This window comes from Pristis pectinata, chromosome 21 (genome assembly GCF_009764475.1).
Source record: "Pristis pectinata isolate sPriPec2 chromosome 21, sPriPec2.1.pri, whole genome shotgun sequence".
Taxonomy (NCBI): domain Eukaryota; kingdom Metazoa; phylum Chordata; class Chondrichthyes; order Rhinopristiformes; family Pristidae; genus Pristis; species Pristis pectinata.
This window is the reverse complement of record NC_067425.1, coordinates 9,665,523-9,686,124: the sequence shown is the minus strand read 5'-3', so window position 1 is coordinate 9,686,124 and position 20,602 is coordinate 9,665,523. Positions and strand designations below refer to the sequence as shown.

At 41.1% G+C, this 20,602-nt stretch overlaps 1 protein-coding gene across 1 annotated transcript in view; it reads right to left on the bottom strand.

The window, feature by feature from the left end:
• sgsm2 (small G protein signaling modulator 2) overlaps nucleotides 1-20,602 on the bottom strand; it is a 184,611-nt gene that overhangs the window by 137,519 nt on the left and 26,490 nt on the right. Inside the window, exon 3 of the mRNA XM_052035214.1 lies at nucleotides 10,048-10,123. Coding sequence (XP_051891174.1) covers nucleotides 10,048-10,123 — 76 coding nt within the window. The remainder of the gene's footprint in view (nucleotides 1-10,047; nucleotides 10,124-20,602) is intronic.

Sequence of the window (20,602 nt, the reverse complement as noted above, 5' to 3'; positions counted from 1 at the left end):
CACCTCTGTATCCTTTCCTAGTCCTATAACAACTGGAGATCATTCACTCTTCAAAATCCACTTTCTTGTGCTTTCCTGATTTTCATTGCACCATTAGTGGCTACCCTACCTTAGGGGCTACCCTAATAAGGCATGATTAGGCCACACCACATGGATAACACTACATAGAACTCAGCACAGAATAAGATAGTACAGGAACTAATTCTGGACCAAGTGGGAGGAGTTACTACAAAAGATGAACTTTTAATTATATTACCATGTAAAGGACTCAAACTGCTGATTCTGTGCATTGTGGAATGTGGAAGAGGGAGCTTTTGATGTTTTGTTCAGTGGATATATAACGACGTCTTCGCTGACCAATTAAATGAGCATAACATCAAATAAACACGGAATGAAACTTGCAATGTATTAACTATTAAAATACAAACTGAAATAATTGGATACAGAACACATTATTAGAAGAGAAAAAAGCAAGATTCCAACAAAACAAGAATGGACAATTATAAGGAAAATAAGTAGTGAGCAAAAACAAATGGCAAGAACAGAGTGTGCTCAGTTTTCGCACACTGCATCATGAAGAACCTGCCAACACGCTATGTGGACTCAAATACAAAGTACCACCACTTAAGGCAAGGTACCCATTAAACTGACTCCATTGCGACTTCTCCCTTGAGAGGAAAACAGGAGAAACAACAACAAAAAAAGTGGAAGCTATATCAGTTTACAAAACTACCAGAAATGTCTCGCATTGAACTATCCATGGTGCTGAAAAATGACTGCCGCCAATACATTTAAAAATTGCAAATGCACACTCTCTCAGTCAATTCTGCAAAAGGTAACAACACGTTAATACATGAAATTGATGATGCATACAAGGAATGATATTTAGAAGATCTAGAGTGAATAGAATTTAAATCTCATTATCTCTTTTAATCCTAAAATTATCGCTGCCTCCTTCATTTTAAGGTTTGATATTCAAGATGTTCAACCAAAGCAAACCATCGTCAACTTTTCTAGCATCTGTTGACCTCCATCTACCATCTTGTAGCCAATTATGACACTAAGTGTTAATATACTGCTTGAACCCAAATTTTGTCACCATAGATCCATTTTGCAACTAGAACCATTTTCTTCCAGCTCTGTCATCTTCTTGTGCTGTTTCTCTCCTGCAGTTAAATCTCAGTCCACAGCTTCATCAGCTCTTGGTCTGATTTCTCTGTTCTTCCAACCAGCCACAAATTAGAATAGCCTACATCATGTACCTTACTAATACAGACAAAGCCCCCAGCAGCCGAGCTCATCCCAAACTTTACCAGATCTCCATGCCTAAGCAAATTGGCTTCAAGATCTTTGTCCTCATACTAATATCTTTCCTTGAACTTGCCTCATTGTATTTCCATGCGTCATCTATCTATGCAACCTCACACATAGAATTCACCTTTCTCCTCACTGTGCTCTACTATCACCTAAAACCAGGTTGTGCTGGAAACATTCAGCAGGTCAGGCAACATCTGTGGATTTAATGTTTCAGGTCAAAGACCCTTTGTCAGAACCATTGATGACCTGGCCTCCTCAACCCATACTGGGTAACAATTTTGCAGTCACTATGCATAACCTTCTAGAAATTAGTCATTGAATCCATCCATTTTGCCAAACCTTGACTGAAAAGGTTTTGTGGAATCCAAAACGAACTCTCTCTCTCTCTCCCCCCCCCCCACAGATAATGCCTGACCTACTGAGTATTTGCAGCACTTTCTGTTTTAATTACCAGAATTTGTAGTTTTAATTTTGCCCTACCTAAATCCCATCTTTTCAGGAATTCCTTTGATACGGGTGGGCAGGTGGTGGAAGAGTTCATCATGGTTTTGCTTTGATTGACCTTAAGCTGGTGTAAAATTCTTTGCCTGCTATCAACATGTTTTGCTCCAACCTGTGATGTGCTTTAAAATAAGATCTTTTTAAATGTGAGGAGGCGGTGTGCAAGAGGCTGTTTGCAAATCCAAAATATACCTTGTCACCTCAGCAGCTGCGCTCGCTCATTAACCGATTCGCTTTCGGTGTTAATTCCGGCCATTTGCACTTTATGAAATTTACAATAGAATTACACACTGCCCAAATCTTGACAGATGACTTGCTTTGCTTTAAAAGGGTAAAAGTATAATATAAACAGCTTGATTTTTTAATCTTCTGGTGCATATATTGAAAATAACCAAATATTGCAGGAAAACCACACCATAACGTATGCAATGATACAGTTAACAATTCCATGGAGGTTCATATGCAGGGTACCACAATATGGGAAAGAAGCAGATCAGAACAATAAGACCTGAATGGGGTGAATTAGGTGGGCAGGTGACTCTAGGGGATATGCGGAGCAAATAGAAAGTAGAGCAATGTGACTAACAAAAATAGTTTAGGTGGAGCAAGGGGTCAATGATGAAAAAAAAATCAACCAGCGAGGAACTGTAGTGGAAGGGAAATTATTAGCAAAAGCATTAGAGTTCAACAGGCAATTAGGGTGGTACTATTTATGGGCTTAAAAACCACTGACAAGAAGGTACCAGAAATGGGAAGGGAACCAGCAAGATGGAGAAAAGGAGAAGCACAAAGATCCACTTCAGAAGGAAGAATGAAAAAGCAAATTATTATTTAAATTTAATGAGACTAAAAAATCTTGTGGTACAAAGCAACTTAGGGGTCCTAGAGCATGCAATAAAAACAATTAGCGTGCAAGTACAGCAAGTAATTAGGAACACTATCCTTTATTGTAAGGCATATGAATTATAAAAGCAGGGAAGATCCGAAGCAAATTTACAGGATACTGGTGAGACCAGACATGGAATGTCGTAAGCAGTTTTGGGCTCCGTACGAGGATGGATATACTTGCATGGGAGGCAATGCCAGGGAAGTTCACTAGGTTGATCGCTGGGATGAAGGGGTTAATGTGCAAAGAGAGATTGAGCCTATACACAGCAGAGTTTAGACAAATGAGAGGAGATCTTCGTGAAACACAAGATTCTGACCAAGATTGACAGAGTGAATGCTGAGAGGATGCCTCCCCGGTGGGGCTGTCAAGAGCTAGTTTCAGATTAAGGGCATCACCCATTTCAGGCGGAGATGAAGAGGCAGAGTCATTGAATGTACTCAAGCTGGAGAATGACAAGGTGCTTTAATTACAAAGGAGTTAAGGGGTATAGGGAGAAACCAGGAAAATGTTACTGAGACCAATATTCGATCAACCATGACCTTATTGCATGGTAATGCAGGCTCAATGCCAACTGCTGCTTCTAATGCTGTGAGAGAGAGAAAAAAAAATCAGAAAATCAAAATACTGTAAATCTGAAATAAAAACAAAATTCTGGAAATGTCAACAAGTTGGAGTATTATTTGTGGAGAGTTATTGTTTTTACCTGTACTACATCAATGTACTCTGTACTAACTCAACGTAACTGCACTGTGTAATGAATTGACCTGTACAATCAGTTTGTAAGACAAGCTTTTCACTGTACCTCAGTACAAGTGACAATAGTAAACCAAAACCAACCACTCTCATGCCACAATAACCTCTCATCAAGAACAGGTGGAAGGCTTTGGTGAAATAATGCTCGAGGGCTTTCATTGGGACACGATTAAAATTCAATGGAGAAATGGTTTGAACCAAGTTAATTTGCACCTTTTTCCTGAGCTTCTTTTCGTACCAAATTGTACATCCACCAGGGTTCTCTCTCTGGAACATTCTGGCATCTTGCATTAGTCAAACTTTCGTTGAACTTGATTCTAATCTGACCTCTAAATGACCCCAGATTTCAATACAAGAATCCAGAAAATTAAAACTGGAACTAATCTTTATAAAAGGATTGTTCCTCATTTTACCTTGAGAAGACAGTTAGATAACATGATTACATTTGTGCACACTTGGGATCGATTGTCATCTTGATTCTGTTCAGCTTATACCCAAGGCAGGAAGGTGGGAGGACTAAAATTGTGTAAAATAGGAAGTGTCACTTTCATTCTTTGTCAAGTCATTCTTTGTGGCCAGAAAGAGGCCTCCTTTTCTGGTCACAAAATATAACACAGATGAGGATCACATGAATGAAGATTCATTGTCGGTTCTTCAGCCTTTTATGAACGATACAGCCAAGATGATCCAAAATAGGAGGCAGAGGGTGATGGTGGAGAGTTTTTATAATTGGAAGCCTGTGAACAGTGTTGAACCACAGGTATTGGTATTAGGAGCTTTACTGTTTCACATATACATTAACAATTTGGACATGAATGTAGAGAGAATGATTAGCAAGTTTGCAGCTGAGTTATAGGGAGAGGTTGGGCAGGCTAGTATTTTATTCCTTGGAGCGTAGGAGACTGAGAGGTGGCCTTATAGAGGTGTACAAAATCATGAGGGGCATAGATAGGGTGAATGCACACCACCTTTCTCCCAGAGAAAGGGAATCAAAAACCAGAGGGAATAGGTTTGTGAGATAAATGGAAGTGAGGCAAACTGGAGTACTTTTAAGGATGTAGGGATGGTGATGGTAACTTTAGGTAAAGGAGTTGGTAATGATTCATTGACAAATACGTGGAGATATGTGGCACATGGGAGACACACAAGTAGTTGCCAAGAACGGTAAATTTCATGTGCATCATTATGCTAAATGCACTTACAGTTACTGGTGGATCCATTCATCACTGCACAGTTACATTACCAACCCACCCCCTTCCGAAAAGGGAAGGAAGAGGAGCAGCCAGGGCAAAGACAAAAAGGCATACTGAAGCAAAAAGTACTAAATCAGAAATGACACTAAACAGTCTCTGATTTACTGTGTGCAACCCAGTGATAAGACACTTCCACTGAAAGGCACCTTTAGTTGCAGCATAATCACATCACCAAATGTAGACACTAGAAATTCTAAATGATTGATTCAATGGGAAAGGCAAAAGGGGTTAAAATTTACATAGACACCACACAGACAATAACAATCGTCCTTTAATTTGAAGCTCATACTGTATTGCCCTAATAACCACACATCCACTGTTTTAAGATGCATCATTCCAGCATTCCTATAAAACTGTGAAAATATAGGCCCTTGGAGCCAGAGGTCACCTGGATTAAAATGTGTACGAGGACAAATGAAAAAGCTGTAGGTAAGAGAAGCCAAGTTTCTATCCTAAAAATCCATAGATTATAGGATCAAATTTAATACTGCAACTCAAACAGAAATGGAATGCTTCCCACTCACGGGCTTGTCAAACGCCGTGCCACTGTGAAGTCAATTCTACATTTGTATGCAGTGAGCACGCCTGATCTTTTCATCGAACCTTTGAGTAATGCTTACCCCACTTGCTACTGCTTTCAGCTGCACTTCATCAACCGCACATGGAAAACACAAGCAATTGCAGAATACATACAATTTCCACCCTGGCCCATCACTTTGCTCATCTTGTAAAGTTGATTCAGAAGAAAAAAAAAGAGCAGGAAGAAAGCAAATAAATCTCACTACTGACTTAGAAGTTGCCTGCAATGATCCATTGATCACAGGAATAGATATATACTTTCCTCACTAAAATTCAAAGGGATTTCTCAAATCCAGCAGAAATGTCATCAAGCAGACAACAACATTGAATTGAACAACTGTCACAGACAAGAAAAAAGGAAAAAGGTTCTAATCTGTAAACAATATTTTACAAACATGAAAAAAATGAATGCCACATACGTGAGATTAAAGCAAAATTTGAAATATCAAAAACTATAGAATTTTTACCTTTTGGGAGGGAATTAAACTCCATGTAAAAAAATGTTTTAGGCCCCATAGGTTGTTGAGTTGCAATTATGCTTGATACATCTAAAATCTCAGTTACACCTCATCTAATAAGTTACAATATTTTCATATTTAACATTTTATAAACAGAATGTGTTAATTTACTGATTTCTGCTGATTATACTGTAGACGGTGCCAGATGGGCAACAGCATTGTGGTTGTTAGTGGATCAGTATGCAGAGACATTTAAAACCATATAAATCACAAGAAATAGACAAGACAGAGTGAGTTCAATTAGCCATTAGTAACTGACCAAGTCAAGAAAGACCACCCCTACTTAATTCAACACTAGGTCCATAGATAATGGGTCATAGTTCTTGAATTACTTTCCCACTTGATCTGGGGACGAGTTTAAACCCTATCATGCCATCTGTGGAATTTAAATTCAAATAACTAAATTAGGAATAAAAAGGTAGCATTTTGCAATGGTGATCAAGAAGCGATTGTTGTCCATCATGGAATGATATCTGTTTTTCCTAGTCTGGCCTTTTGCAAACCACAACAATAAGGCCAATTCTTATCCATTCTTCACAATGGCCTCACAAGCTACCATATTCAACAATAATTAGTAATGGGCAATAAATGCATGCCTGGGCAGAAGTGTTCGCATCCCACAAATTGAGGAGTTGGGAACCAGTGACCCCAAGTTATGAATTTCAGTGTCTAAATGCAAATGCACGTACTGCAGAAACTGCTGTCACATTTCCCCCATTCTAATGGAAAGGACAGATGTCTCATCCCAAAATCCAGACCACTAAAAATCACTAATTACAGTGCAACCTCTTATTGGAAAGCTTCTTCTCAAATGCCTCTCCAATTAGCCAGTATTGCTGATGTCTGCTATATAACCTGCATTATTGCATCAATCTTGCTCTTAAATCCAGCTGTCGAGCAGATTACAGGTAGGTTTTGAGTAGAGGTCACTTTCTAACCAGGAGTATTTTCCTTGTGGCCAACTAATGGACACCCAAAGTGCACTCTTGGCAAGATGAGATGGCAGCATCAATCACTTGCCCACACTAAGTTTTCAGCCCAATCAATTCTCAGTGATGCAAGCAACCCTTTTTATTTAGGCTTGTTAAGTCATCCTTGAATGCATGATGGTCCTTCAAGGCATCTTTCTGGAGAGACAAAAGACTCAAGAGAAATTCTATACATGTGAAACATTTTCAACAGAGATCAAATTTCAGACTCCCCTCCATTTACCAAGACCTAATGGGGCCAGGAATGAAACCAATAACAGAACAGAGGCTAGAGTTGTAAGGTTTGTTAGAGTAGGATAAAGATTCACCATAAACATAAACAACACTTCTTATCACTAGACACTGTAATAAGGATGAAGATATTTCAAGACATCTAGTTAAAGTAGTGGAGGAATATCACGCAAACATTCTGAACACATGCACTAATATTACCATTATATCCCATGACCTTTCCTTGTGTTAGTAATTGCCAGATAATCTCCACAAAAACCAAGCCAATGGTTCGGAATAGGATGATCATAGAAATCCTTAAGGATACTGCTACTGCCCAGCTGTTACCTGCTTAACACTGGGGACACGAGCAAGCCTTCAAACTCGTGTGCCACAATCCAATAAGGTCACAACCAATTCTATCTGCCCGTGTTTAACACAAAAATATCAAGAATGTTAATTGATAATTTCAAAATCATCTCATAACATATGGAGTAATTTACAACTTCCACTACCCATGTGTATCATCACCTTGGTGTAACCCAAGTCTAATACACCTTTCCCTTGTATTCTGCATTCTGAGGAAGAAGTCTAATCTATCAGATACTTCAGTCATAAACTCCTCAGCAAGACACCTTGGGGACCTGCTCCAGGTATGGGTAAAGCTCAGAATAAAACTTTCACCTCCCCGGATTTTCAAGGGCCAGTGAGAGCTCGCCAGACTCTGCCGTAACCCCGATGCTTTCCAAGGTACGGGCCCCTCTCCCGGGGACAATCCATACCAGAGCACCCTGGCTTCACAAAGAAAAAAGAACTCTTCGCAGAGCTCCTGTGGACTTCTCCAGATCATTGCACTGGATGCCTCAAGGTGCCCGTCTCTGCTACTCTGAATTCAGATCTGAACCCAACTCCCTTTCAATCAATTCCAACGTGCCAGAGGCTGTTCAAGGCAACCCACAAGCTTCTACATTCAAAGTAATCCAGTTTTCTGCAATGTCTGATGAATCTGGTTTGCATTCCCTTCAAGGCTATATATCCTTTCTGCAGCCCTCAGAGTTAGATGGAGCCCTCTAGATGGGCTCCAACTAGAGTCCTGTAGAGGTACAATATTGCTTCCACACCCTTGTTTTCTAGATTATTAAGCCACTTTGTACTGGCTTCTCCCATGAAGACAAATTGCTTCTTCATCTACAAAACAACTCCTTTAACATTTCTAGGCAACAGACAGTTGGCCATGGTACAGTGCTTTCCTTCCAATTAGTTCCAAGTGCATCAGTGACAGCTACACGGCTACATCACAATTGTATTGGTGGCATGAGACAGCACTAGGGAGCTGTTGGCAACTGCTTGAGTTTTACTGTGTACAAGGTGAATTATTAAGGAAGACAAGTTTCTCTTCATCAAACAAACAGACTCTTATCGTGAACAGAATCAGACTCGCCTACCTCTTCCAGAAAAGAGTGCTTACATGGAGTTAAGTTCAAAATTTCACAAGTTGAAAATAATTAGGAATTTAATACTCACTTTCCCCAGCCAACCTATCTCTAGGAACAACCAGCATAGTGTTTTGCAAATATTTTTAATTATTATATCAATCAAAGACAGCATCCACTCCTCCATTCTCCTGGTTAGTGCCAGTTAGCTTGGACAGAGTACACTGGCCCAGGCAGAAATGTTGCCGCATAAAGAATCAGAACTTTTCAAGATTTCCCATTGCTCCCATTAAAAATCAGCAGCCTTCAAACCCATAACCATTCAGAAACATGCCAGGAAATACAATAGGCATTAAAGGCTTTTAACAAGGGACGATACAGATAATTCCTAGTTACTCCTGTGAACTGCAAGACCCAGATGGAATTGAGCATCTGCAATTTTTTTGCGTAGCTTTCTTTTTAATATTTGCATTTGTAGTGATGTCAGGACAAGAATCAAAGAGTTAGACTAAAAAAGGCAACGTTATTGGTTATGCCATGGACGGAAAGTAACTCAAAGGCTTCCAGAATTTTTTGGATGGTTTCCTCATTGTGGTGTGTATCATTCTCTGTGGCCCAAAGAGTGTTTAGTGACATATGCCTAAGCACTATGTAGTTTTCTTGTATAGGGTATTCAGAAGCCCATAATTTTAATCAGATTGCTACCTCAGATCATAATGCATTTCAAGGCTCCAAGTATGGAGAAAAATGAAGCACAACGTTGTAGAGTAGAAAAAAGGAATTATAGTACATGTACAGGTTGTATGAACTGTTTGAATTTTTAGGTTTTGAACCCAGTGGATTGAACTAAAGGTGTAATGTTACCACTGAAAAGACAGTATGCAACAAGGTTCCTCAACTGATAAGTAAACTCTCATGATTCAGATTCATAAATTCTGCTCGTAGGAATGATAGCACTGAACTCTCAGAGGAAACCAAGTCCACACTGCATGATGCACTACCACCTACCACTGCAAACAAGCTGAACATTGACAGAACGGCACCTTTCTTTTGTGATGATTATCTGGCTGTGGTGAGGACACATGACTGCAGTCTAGGGCACCTTGGGGAAGAATACAAAGTGCAAAATACAATTATCCTCCATAAACTAACCACTTGAGGTTGTTTCCTAAGAAACCGTTCCAACACTCACAGCAGCCAGCAACACCATTAGTGAAGTGATTGAATGCCATCCAAAGACTTGTGGCTTCATTCTACTCGCTAGTTAGCAACATGGGTATGAATGCAGGCCATTCAGCCCAACAACTGTTTCATTATTCCATTAACCTTCCCAGTCCCACATATTAAATATCTCTTCTCTGGTCTTTTCCTCCACATAGCCTATAAAATCCTTATTTAGGTAAAAACATTACCATGTACTACAGAGCCAATAAGAATTTGGTTCAAAGGAAATACTACCCGTGTTTGTTGAATTGTTTTAGAATTACACACAAAATGTATGCATTCAAATGTGCACAATCTTTCACAATGCATCTAAACCCATTTCATGATCTACTTTAACCTACACTTTCTAATGCCATACAAGTTGGCTTTGATGCCACTTACTACACAAGCCAATGATGTGGCTGCTGTCTTCATGAACAAACTTCCTGGTGACTGCTTCTTCCATGATTTGCTTCACCTGTAATGGCAAAAAAAGTTCATAATAAATCTTGGCATAGTACTTTCAAGAACAAGTTTATCGCATTTGACAAGTTATTAATCAAATAATTAGTCTTTTTCTTTTAGCTCAGGGTACAGTGGGAAGGAAGGTCTAGCCTCCATTTACTGCAATTGGAGTTAGTTCTTCAGGCTGCCCCAAGGCTGGTCCCAAGAGTCCGAGATCAGAGATCTCTCTACTATTGGAGCACGTAACAATACACTGTATGCTTCTGGACTGAGTTCATTCCAGATCAATGGAGCATAACTGAAATGGTGATTCGCTGTTGCAGGGAGTAGAATCAGAACACATTTAACTTTACCCTGTGATATATGCCACAGAAATAGTGAAGATAACACCGTGATAAGTAATAAATATGATAAATAACAAATATATTGTTTCAAACAATAATAGAGGACGTGTTCTGTTTTCAGAAAATTGTACTGTTAGACTTTCCTTCCCCAGTGAAGTTTAGAATGGCAAAACCATTTAGCCAACAGTGCAACATAGAATTTGCTCTTTAAGTGGTGTTTAAATTTCTTGGTTCTCAAGCTATACATCAAAACATGTTCAGGACATGCATACAGTCTGAAAATTGACAGTGCAATTTTAAATTAATGGAAGTTATCTGATGTCTACAGAACACAGATTCGAGTACAATTGGCACCGCTTTTTTAAAAAAACTGCATGGTTAGTTAGTGAGGCTGTAGGTTGCACAGAGCATTTCACAGCTAGAAACGCCCACATAACTGCAGCTATCAATCACATTCTGGTAGTCAACAAGGAGCTTGGGACATACTGCCTGCAAGAATATTCATTTTTCCAAATGCTTAGGGACAAATGGTTTAATTTTTGAAATTTCACCTTGGCAATCCAGCAGACCCCAAAACTCCTTTTAAACCAAGGAATGAAGCCAAATAGTTTAAGATGGCTTCCTCCAGATGTTCTCAGAGCACTAAGTCACATTAATCACTGACCTTGCACTGCCAAATTTATGTTGGACACAGCTTCCCTAATGCATTGTGATATATGTGCACCTTAGAGCAGTTATGATCTAGAACACACTACCAGCAAGACTGGTGGAACCAGAGACAAATCAGGGCCAATCAGGTCATCAGAAGTGAAACTGATAGGCGCTGAAAAGAAAATAATTTGCAGGACGATGGGATTGATGAGAGTGCTCTGTTAGAGACTAGCATAGAATGATGGGCCAAATGGCCTCCTCCCAGGCTTTAACTATTCTATGATAATTGTAACAACCCAAAACAAAAATACAATGCAAACTTTTAGGACATCCAATCACTTTCATAGAATCATTACGGGTCAGGAGGCGGTTACTTGGCCCAGCTCGTCCATGCCCGCTCCCAGTGGGGTAATCCCAACAGTCCAATTACCCTCACTCTTTCCCCAAATTTTAGTTTTATTATAGTGCTTTACCCCACTAATAACTCAAGCTAAACTCTATGGCACTTTTCATTTAATCAATAGAAAAAAAATGCATCACTTTAAATTTCAATGACTCATTCCATTTAGTTATTAGAACACCAAGTATAGCACAAATACAGGCCCTTCAGCTCACATCTGCGCCAACCATGATGCCAATCCAAATTAATGCCATCTGCCTGCACGTGGTCTGTATCCCTTGATTCCCTCTTCATGTGTCTGTCTAAATGGCTCTTAAATACTGCTATTATATATGCTCCAACCACCTCCCCATCAGGGTATACCAGACACCTACTACTCTGTGTAAAAACAAAACTTGCCCCGCACATCTCCTTTAAACTTTCCCCCTTCTCAGCTTAAACCTATACCCTCAAGTTTGTGATACTGACACACTATGCTGTGTTGCAAAAAAAAGTAATAAATTCAAATCATTACTTTCTGATTATTAGCAGTACAACTGTCAAGGAAGCAAAAGCTGTCAGAAATGAGGACTTCCATCTCATCTTCTTCTCAGCTTATATTGATGCATTAAGGGCTTTTCCATTTGGCAAAATAACATCTTAAATATGCTCTCACAACTTGCTTTAACAAAACATTGGGTTGAAATCCTACCATGCATTATTAACAAATGTGTCAATTGCTTAACATTCATATGGGAATTTCAGGCACAGTGCTTCTTGCCGCACTGTACAATTTCAGCCCAATTACTGTGTGGCAGACAGTACTTGACACTGAAAGCTCCTTTACACTTAGCATCTTTAAATTAAACTCAGCCTTCACGTAAGCTACAATTTTAATAAAAACCCCAGTGCAACAGTATTCCACATATACAACAGAATAAGTCTTAGCCAAAGCTCTCAATATCTTTCCAGCATTTGGAGTCATAGAGCAATACAGCACGGATACGAGTCCATGCCAACCACATTGCCCACCCACCTAGTCCCAATTTCCTGCATTCTGCCCATATCCCTCTAAGCCCTGCCCCTCTATGTCCCTATCCAAGTGCTTCTTAAATGATACTATTGTACCTGCCTCAACCATTTCCTCTGGCAGCTCGCTCCATATACTCACCATCCTCTGCGTGAAAAAGTTGCCCCTCAGTTCCCTTTTAAATTTTTCCCATCACCTTAAATCCATGCCTCCTAGTTTTGGACTCCCCCACCATGAGGAAAAGACCGTTATCATCCACCTTATCCATGCCTCTCATAATTTTAAACACTTCTGTAAGTTCATCTCTTATTCTCTTATATTCTGAAGAATGAAGACCTAGCCTGGTCAACCTCTCCTGAAAACTCAGGCCTTGTAGTCCTGGCAACATCCTCATAAATCTTTTCTGTGCTCTTTCCAGTTTAACCACGTCTTTCCTGTAACAGGGTGACCAAAATTGTACACAGTACTCCAAGTGCAGCCTCACCAGCGACTTATACAACTACAATGTCCCAACTCCTATACTCCATGCCCTGACTGATGAAGGCCAGCGTGTTAAATGACTTTTTCACCACCTTGGCTACCTGTGACGCCACTTTCAACGAACTATACACTTGTATTCCTAGGTCTGTCTGTTCCATTACACTCACTAGCCCCCTACCATTCACAGTACAAGTCCTATGCTGGTTTGACTTTCCAAAATACATCACCTCACACTTATCTGTATTGAAATCGATTTGCCACTCCTTGGCCCACTTCCCTAACTGATCAAGATCCCGCTGTAATCTACAATAACCTTCATGATCAACAACACCTCTGAATTTTGTGTCATCCGCAAACCTACTGATTTAAAACTTACTTGCATTCGCATCCAAATCATTTATATAAATAATGAATAACAAAGTTCCCAACACAGATCCCTGCGGCACACCACTAGTCACCAGCCTCCATTCCGAGAAACAACCTTCAACTACCACCCTCTGCTTCCTACCTCCGAGCCAATTTTGAATCCACCCAACTAGCTATCCCTGGATTCCATGGGACCTAACCTTCCACACCAGCCTACCATGCGGGTCCTTGTCAAAGGCCTTGCTAAAGTCCAATTAGACAACATTCACTGCCCTGCCCTTATCTATTTGGTTACTTCTCCAAAAAACTCAAAGGTTCATCAAGCACAACTTTCCATGCACAAAGCCGTGCTGACTCCTCCTAACCAGACTCTGTCTATCCATTTGTGGTATTTTGCTTGTGTTTTGATTTATCTGTTCATTTCACTTGATGAAATGCAACTCATTTATATATCACCCTTCTTTGTGTCACTCAGCAGGAAACCCAGACACAAAGGGTGAATAGTTGATAGATATAGCACCTTGTTCTTATTATCCAGCTTCCTGCATTTTTAAATGCTTCTCGCTTCCTCATATTAGTGAGGAAGGGAAAAGGAGAAATACAGAGAGTTCTTACCAAAAGATACAGAGCCTTCTGTTTGCCAACAGGTTTGAAGATGACATTTCTTCCCCCCAAAGCTGAGACAACAGTGATAAAAAGCGATGGGGAGTTTCAGAAAACAAGAGCAGAACAGTGGACTGGTGGGGTGGGGGGCGGGTGGGGGGGATGGTGGTGGTAAGGTGTCTCAATGTCAGAAGATTGAAGGGTATACAAGGCAAAACAAGATTGGTAAAGTAAACTGAGGCCAGAAAGCTGGTGTTAGGGAGATAGTGAGTGGAGGAAAGAAAGACTATGTTGATCTTAATTTGGCAGAGCAGAGATTCAATGGTAGTTCGGAGCAAATAAGGAAGTGGGTTGATAGAACTGCACATGTGGATGCAGCACAACTTTGAAAGAGTGGAAGGGTCAAGGTGGAGAAAGGGGCTAGGAGCAAAGTACTGAGGTGAAGACATGATGACTATTGCAGTGTAGTAGGCTTGGGACAGGAGGGAAAAACGTTGTAGAGGTGCAAACACTAGACGCAATTAATTGAATGAGTAGAAAGGTGTCAGAAATGAGGACTGCAAGTTCTACACCCTGTGCACAACTGTAGAGATCAATGAAGCCAGAGGCACGGCACACAGTTACTGACGGAAGCTAAAGGTAGCTTCAGATTTGGGTGACATTAAACTGAAGAAAATTTTGCTTCAGGTTTTAACAGTAGACAGGTGACTGCAGAACATAGGCATGAGGAGGCAGAGTCATTGGATGTACTTCCAGATACCTCAGGGAGTAGTGTGTGAATGAAGAGAAGCAGCAAATCCTCGTGGCTCAGAGGCAAATGAACAGAGGTTGAGGAGGCATTGCAATGTCATCACATCAGACACCAGCTAAGTGCCATCTGCCAGACTTGAACAGGAGATGAGGAATTGCTCCTGGAGGGTTGCGAATCCTGGAATTCTTTACCCCAGAAGTTGTGGCTGTCAACTTATTTGGCACGTTCAAGGTGAAGACAGATTTCTTAACTACAAGGGAATCAGGTAGCATGAGGAAATCTGACACAAGAGTTGAAGCCAAAGATCAGTTGAGCCATGCATGGTCTTAATGTATAATCTTCAGGGCCATAGTCTTGCTCCTAGGCTTTATGCAGTTCTCGGGGAGGGGAGTAATAAAAATTATGAACTGTTGTAGGTTCATGGTGTACTGGCACAGTACGGTAGGGCAGGCACGGTAGTGTTGTGGTTAGCGTAACGCTATTACAGCACCGGTGACCCGGGTTCAATTCCGGCCACTGTCTGTAAGGAGTTTGTACATTCTGCCTGTGTCTGCATGGGTTTCCTCCAGTTTCCTCCCACATTCCAAAGACACATGGGTTAGGAAGTTGTGGGCATGCTATGTTGGCACTGGAAGCGTGGCGACACTTGCGGGCTGCCCCCAGAACACCCTACGCAAAAGATGCATTTCACTGTGTTTCAATGTACATGTGACTAATAAAGATATCTTATCTTATCTTACTGGGTTTCAATTAACCAACAGCATTTGAACAACATGGCAACTGTTCTAACCAATTCCTTTTACTATCATACTGTACAAATGAAATCAACTTCCAAATAAAATGAGAGCATGCACAATGTGAGGTGAAGTGGGGCAGCTTTAAATTGGTGTCCTATCATTTGCTGCTGATATCAAAAGTTTACAGCATTCATTAAACTACTGGCAAATACAAGGCAATGCAGCATTAAACAGTAATAAAATAATAAGCCTATGCCAATATTTGCTTTGGATATTAACATGCAGGTGCAGGGAGGGCTCCACAACACTGCATCAAAAGGTTTCCAAGACCTTTTACAATCAGAGTTCTGTTTGATTTGTTGTGATACAAACCTTGAACATAATTATTCCAGGTGCATTATCACAAACTACGGATCAGGCCATGTGGGGGTTTTACTAAAATATATTTGCAAAAACAATAAGAAAAAGTTTGGACAGTCAATGATTCTGTAATTAAAGTCAAAGTAATAATTAAATGTGTTAACTAGCCTTTCTCTTCTGAAACCTATGCACACTGGGACAATATTCCATCCTCTAAGTAAACGTCAGAGAATGCTAATAGCAACTTCACTGTCACCCACTGAGATGGGCAAACAATCACTAATGGCATAAAGATGCAAGGATTTACTGGAGAGTTAGATCAACATGCATGAAATATTCAGGGAAAACCTTCAATTTTCACTCACTCAGTCCTTCTTGAGATATTGGCATCACTCGCAAACCCAGCATTCCAAGGTGGTGTCCACCCTTCTTAAATACATGCAATCAAAATTTCTCTGGGTCTTGGAATGATAGCAATGAGTAATTTGGAAGGTCATTCGCAGACAGTTAAGTCTGATTATATGGTCATTTCATATTTCCTCATGAGGAGGTCACTTCAGCCCAAGTCCATGCCAGCTCACAGAGCAATCCTAATTTTCCTACAACCTGTTCTCTTCACATTTGCATCAACTCCCCTCCCCACTCCAGATTCTACCACTTACCTACAAATAGGGGCAATTTGCAATGGCCTCCTAACCTACCAACCTGCATATCTTTGGAAATGGGAGGAAACAGGAGCACCCAAAGGAAACCTACATGGTCACGGGGACAATGGGCAAACTCCATATAGAGCAGAGGTCAGGATTGAACAGAGGTCGCTTGAGCTGTGAGGCAGCAGCTCAGCTAGCTGCGCCACCCATGGGACAGGAGTCAGAAATAAGCTTAGTAAGGACAACAGGTCATTACAGAACCAGTGGAACATGTTATGACAATCTGACAGCTTTTTGTCACTGTTTTTGACAGGTTATACTTCTACAAACTGAAAGCCTATTTGCAAATCACTGAAGTAGAATTCTAGATTATTAGTCCATTAACAATACTATCATTCCCACCCAATACAAAAATGCTTTACAATTATTTCAAAAGCTTTCCAAATAGTTTTTACATCACTAATGCATACAATTTTATCTCAGGGGAAGGCTTTTCAACACTGCATAAATGGTCCTGTCTCAAGGAAAGTACATCAATTTCCTCCCAAACATCTAACAGTTATTTCTCCAGGGATTTGGGGCATTAATGATCCCTAATATTTCTGCAATGGGCTGGAAAAGAATAAAATGTGTTATTATTCCCTAAAAATGCTAAAATGTAGAGGTACCTTACAATACCAGTTGGGAACAAGGGGTCTTACCCTGTTATTTATTCAAATGGGAAGTTCCAATCACATCTACATTAATGTAACAAAGTTCTCTATAATCAAGTTACAAGTGAATAACATACATTTCTGGATACCATGAGCTCAACAACATTCAGGCATTGGTAGATGTGGCATGTAACATATGTGCAGTAGAAGTAGCATCTCCATTGACCATCAAAAATACAATTGTATAACCACCTATCCCTGATATTCAATGGCATCATCATCACCAGGTCTCCCATCGTCAATATCCTGGGATCACCACTGACCAGAATCCCAGCCATAAACACTGCAACTACAAGAGCAGGTCAGAGGCTGGGTATTCTACAGCAAGTGACTCTCATTCTGATACCCCAGTGCCCTTCCATCATCTATAAGGCACAGGTCAAGAGTGTGATGGGAGGTTCTGCATTTGCCTTGCATGCAACTCCTAAAATAACTTGAGCAGTTCAACATCATCCAAGGCAAAGCAGCCCACTTGAATGGTATCTCATCCATCACCCGAAACATTCATTCCCTCCATCACTAGTGCAGTGCCTTTAGTTTGTGCCATCTACAAAATAAACTGCAATTACTCATCTCAGCTACTCTGACAGCACCTTCCAAACCTGTGAACTCTGCTGACAAGGCCAATAGTTGCATGGGAACATCACCACTGCAGGTTCCCTCTGAATTGCACACCATCCTGACTTAGAACTGTATTCTATTTCTTCACCATTATTAGGTCCAGATTATGTAACTCCCTACCCAACAGCACTGTGGGAGTCCCTCCACCAGAAGGACTCCAGCAGTCCAAGAAGTTAGCTCACCAAATTCTTCAAGGGCAATTAGAAATGGGTAATAAATGCTGGCCTTGGATCTGGGAAATGAATTAAAAACAAATCTCTGATTTCGTTATTCCTTGGGGTTCTCAATCTTCATGTCCCTGCTTTCACACCGGCATGTATCTCAATTCCCACTCTGTCTACTGGTCCTTCCTTCTTTCCTACCATCCCTTTTGAAGTCAAAGTCTGAATTTGCATTCTGGATTGTCACCAAGGCTTTCAACTCTACCACAACTCTGCAGTCTATTTTATCCCAGTCGTGTTTACACTGTATTGTGTGGATGTCAGCAAGTCAATACCAGCTGTCAAATTCTTCAATAGATCTTCAGGGCTTTAGAACCACCTCCACACTGGAATGGAGCCCTCTCAAAGCATCCAACTCAACCTGCTCATTGATTTCTACAGCTCTGCATTTCACAGCTTTTACATTCCTTTGTGTTCTATGTAAATGCACCCATTAATCTATCAACCCATCAGCCTCAAGGCATCTATCACCAAGGACCCTCACCATCCGGGACATGCCTTCTTCTCGTTACTACCATCAGGAGGTGGTACAGGAGCCTGAAGCCCCAAATTCAATGATTCAGGAACAGCTTCTTCCCCTCTGCCATCAGATTTCTCACAGTCCATGATTCCTTTTTTTGGCATTATTTATTTGTCTTTGCACTGTGCTGCTGCCGCAAAGTAACAAATTTCACATCATATCCACAGATCACTGCAAGTCACCTCACAGGTAGATAGGGTAGTTAAGAAAGCCTGTGGGATGTTAGCTTTCATAAGTCGGGGGATCGAGTTTAAGAGCCGCAAAGTGATGATGCAGCTTTACAAAACTCTGGTTAGGCCACACTTAGAGTACTGTGTCCAGTTCTGGTCGCCTCATTATAGGAAGGATGTGGAGGCGTTGGAAAGGGTGCAGGGGAGATTTACCAGGATGCTGCCTGGATTAGAGAGTATGGATTATGAGGAGAGAATAAAGGAGCTAGGGCTGTTCTCATTGGAGAGGAGGAGGATGAGGGGAGACATGATAGAGGTATACAAGATATTGAGAGGAATAGATAGAGTGGACAGCCAGCATCTCTTTCCCAGGGCACCAATGCTCAAAACAAGAGGACATGGCTTTAAGGTAATGGGTGGGAAGTTCAAGGGAGATGTCAGAGGGAGGTTTTTCACCCAGAGAGTGGTTGGTGCATGGAATGCGCTGCCTGGAGTGGTGGTGGAGGCTGGTACACTGGTCAAGTTCAAGATATTGTTAGATAAGCTTATGGAGGAATTTAAGATAGAGGGATATGTGGGAGGAAGGAGTTAGATAGTCTTAGGTGTAGTTTGAAGGGTGGCACAACATGGTGGGCCGAAGGGCCTGTATTGTTCTATGGTTCTATGTCAGTCATAATAAATCTGATTCTGAACCAGATTAACATCTTATCGTGGCAACAGCACTCTCATCCTATCAGAGATATTCCTTGTGTTCTCTCCATCACTCCACCACCCTCTCTGCAACTTGAAACCAGCTAGGTTTTCTCTTTCCCAATTCTGCCAAAGCGTCTTCAACCTAAAACACTGACTGTTTCTCTTTCCACAGATGCTGCCCCACTGGCCGAATTTCTAGCATTTCTTGTTTTTTGCTTCAACTCCACCTATTTGATACAGTCCATTCAACAATTCTGTAAATAATAGCTCTATCGCAGAATTCACTTTGTCTCACCTTCTCCAGCAGTACCACACTGAACTGATGTCACCTCACTACAGCACCTAGTGGTTAGCCCTTTACTTCGCACCTTGTTCATGGACTCAGTGGCACAGCTGTTCTGAAACTTTAGTGAACTGATCATCTCATAGTTCAACCAGATGATGGTCCCTTCCCTCAAACTACTTACCATCGAGGTTGTTCTGAGAATTTGTTCTGAGATGATCCAGTCACTGTCCATGAAATGCCTTTGACTTAAGCTACATGTTATGAGTAGCCTTCCATTGGACCTAGTCTCCGATTCCTCACCCTCGTCTAATTATCTGACTAGCTTGTTACTTTGCTGGTCTGTTTCTCAATCTCATCGTGGCCTTCATGGGTGCTTTGTAATTGACATCCAGTATTTCACAGTCATTGTGATAATAACACCTGCTTCACTCGCTGACCTGTAGCACAATAAATATGCCTAACTCTTACCAGAGAACTGTGAATCCCTGACCCTCAAAGAATTCCCTCAAGTTTTCTTTGTCCTTCTGCAAGTGCATCCTTCTTGCAGAACTACACCCGGGGATCAGCACATTCCCATTCACTGCCATGCTACTTCACCACAGCCCTTGGTTTGATGCAGCACAACTTCCCTTCAAATTTCTACTTATGGAACATCTGCATGCTCTAGCCAAGATGCTGCCTCTCCTCCTCCCAGGAAGGACCCTCATTTAAAAGCTCAGCTCCCTTTCCAGGCCATGGAATCTGCTGAGGGATGTGAACCATCTACACAGGTGCCCCATGCATTCCTGTGTGTATCTAGATACATCATGCCAACCCCCATGGACAGCGTAGCCTGTAGTCACTGCACTCTAGTTACAGGCTACACTGTCTCTCACTGTTCCAGGTAATTGCATAGCAGCCAATGAACGGCCACTTTC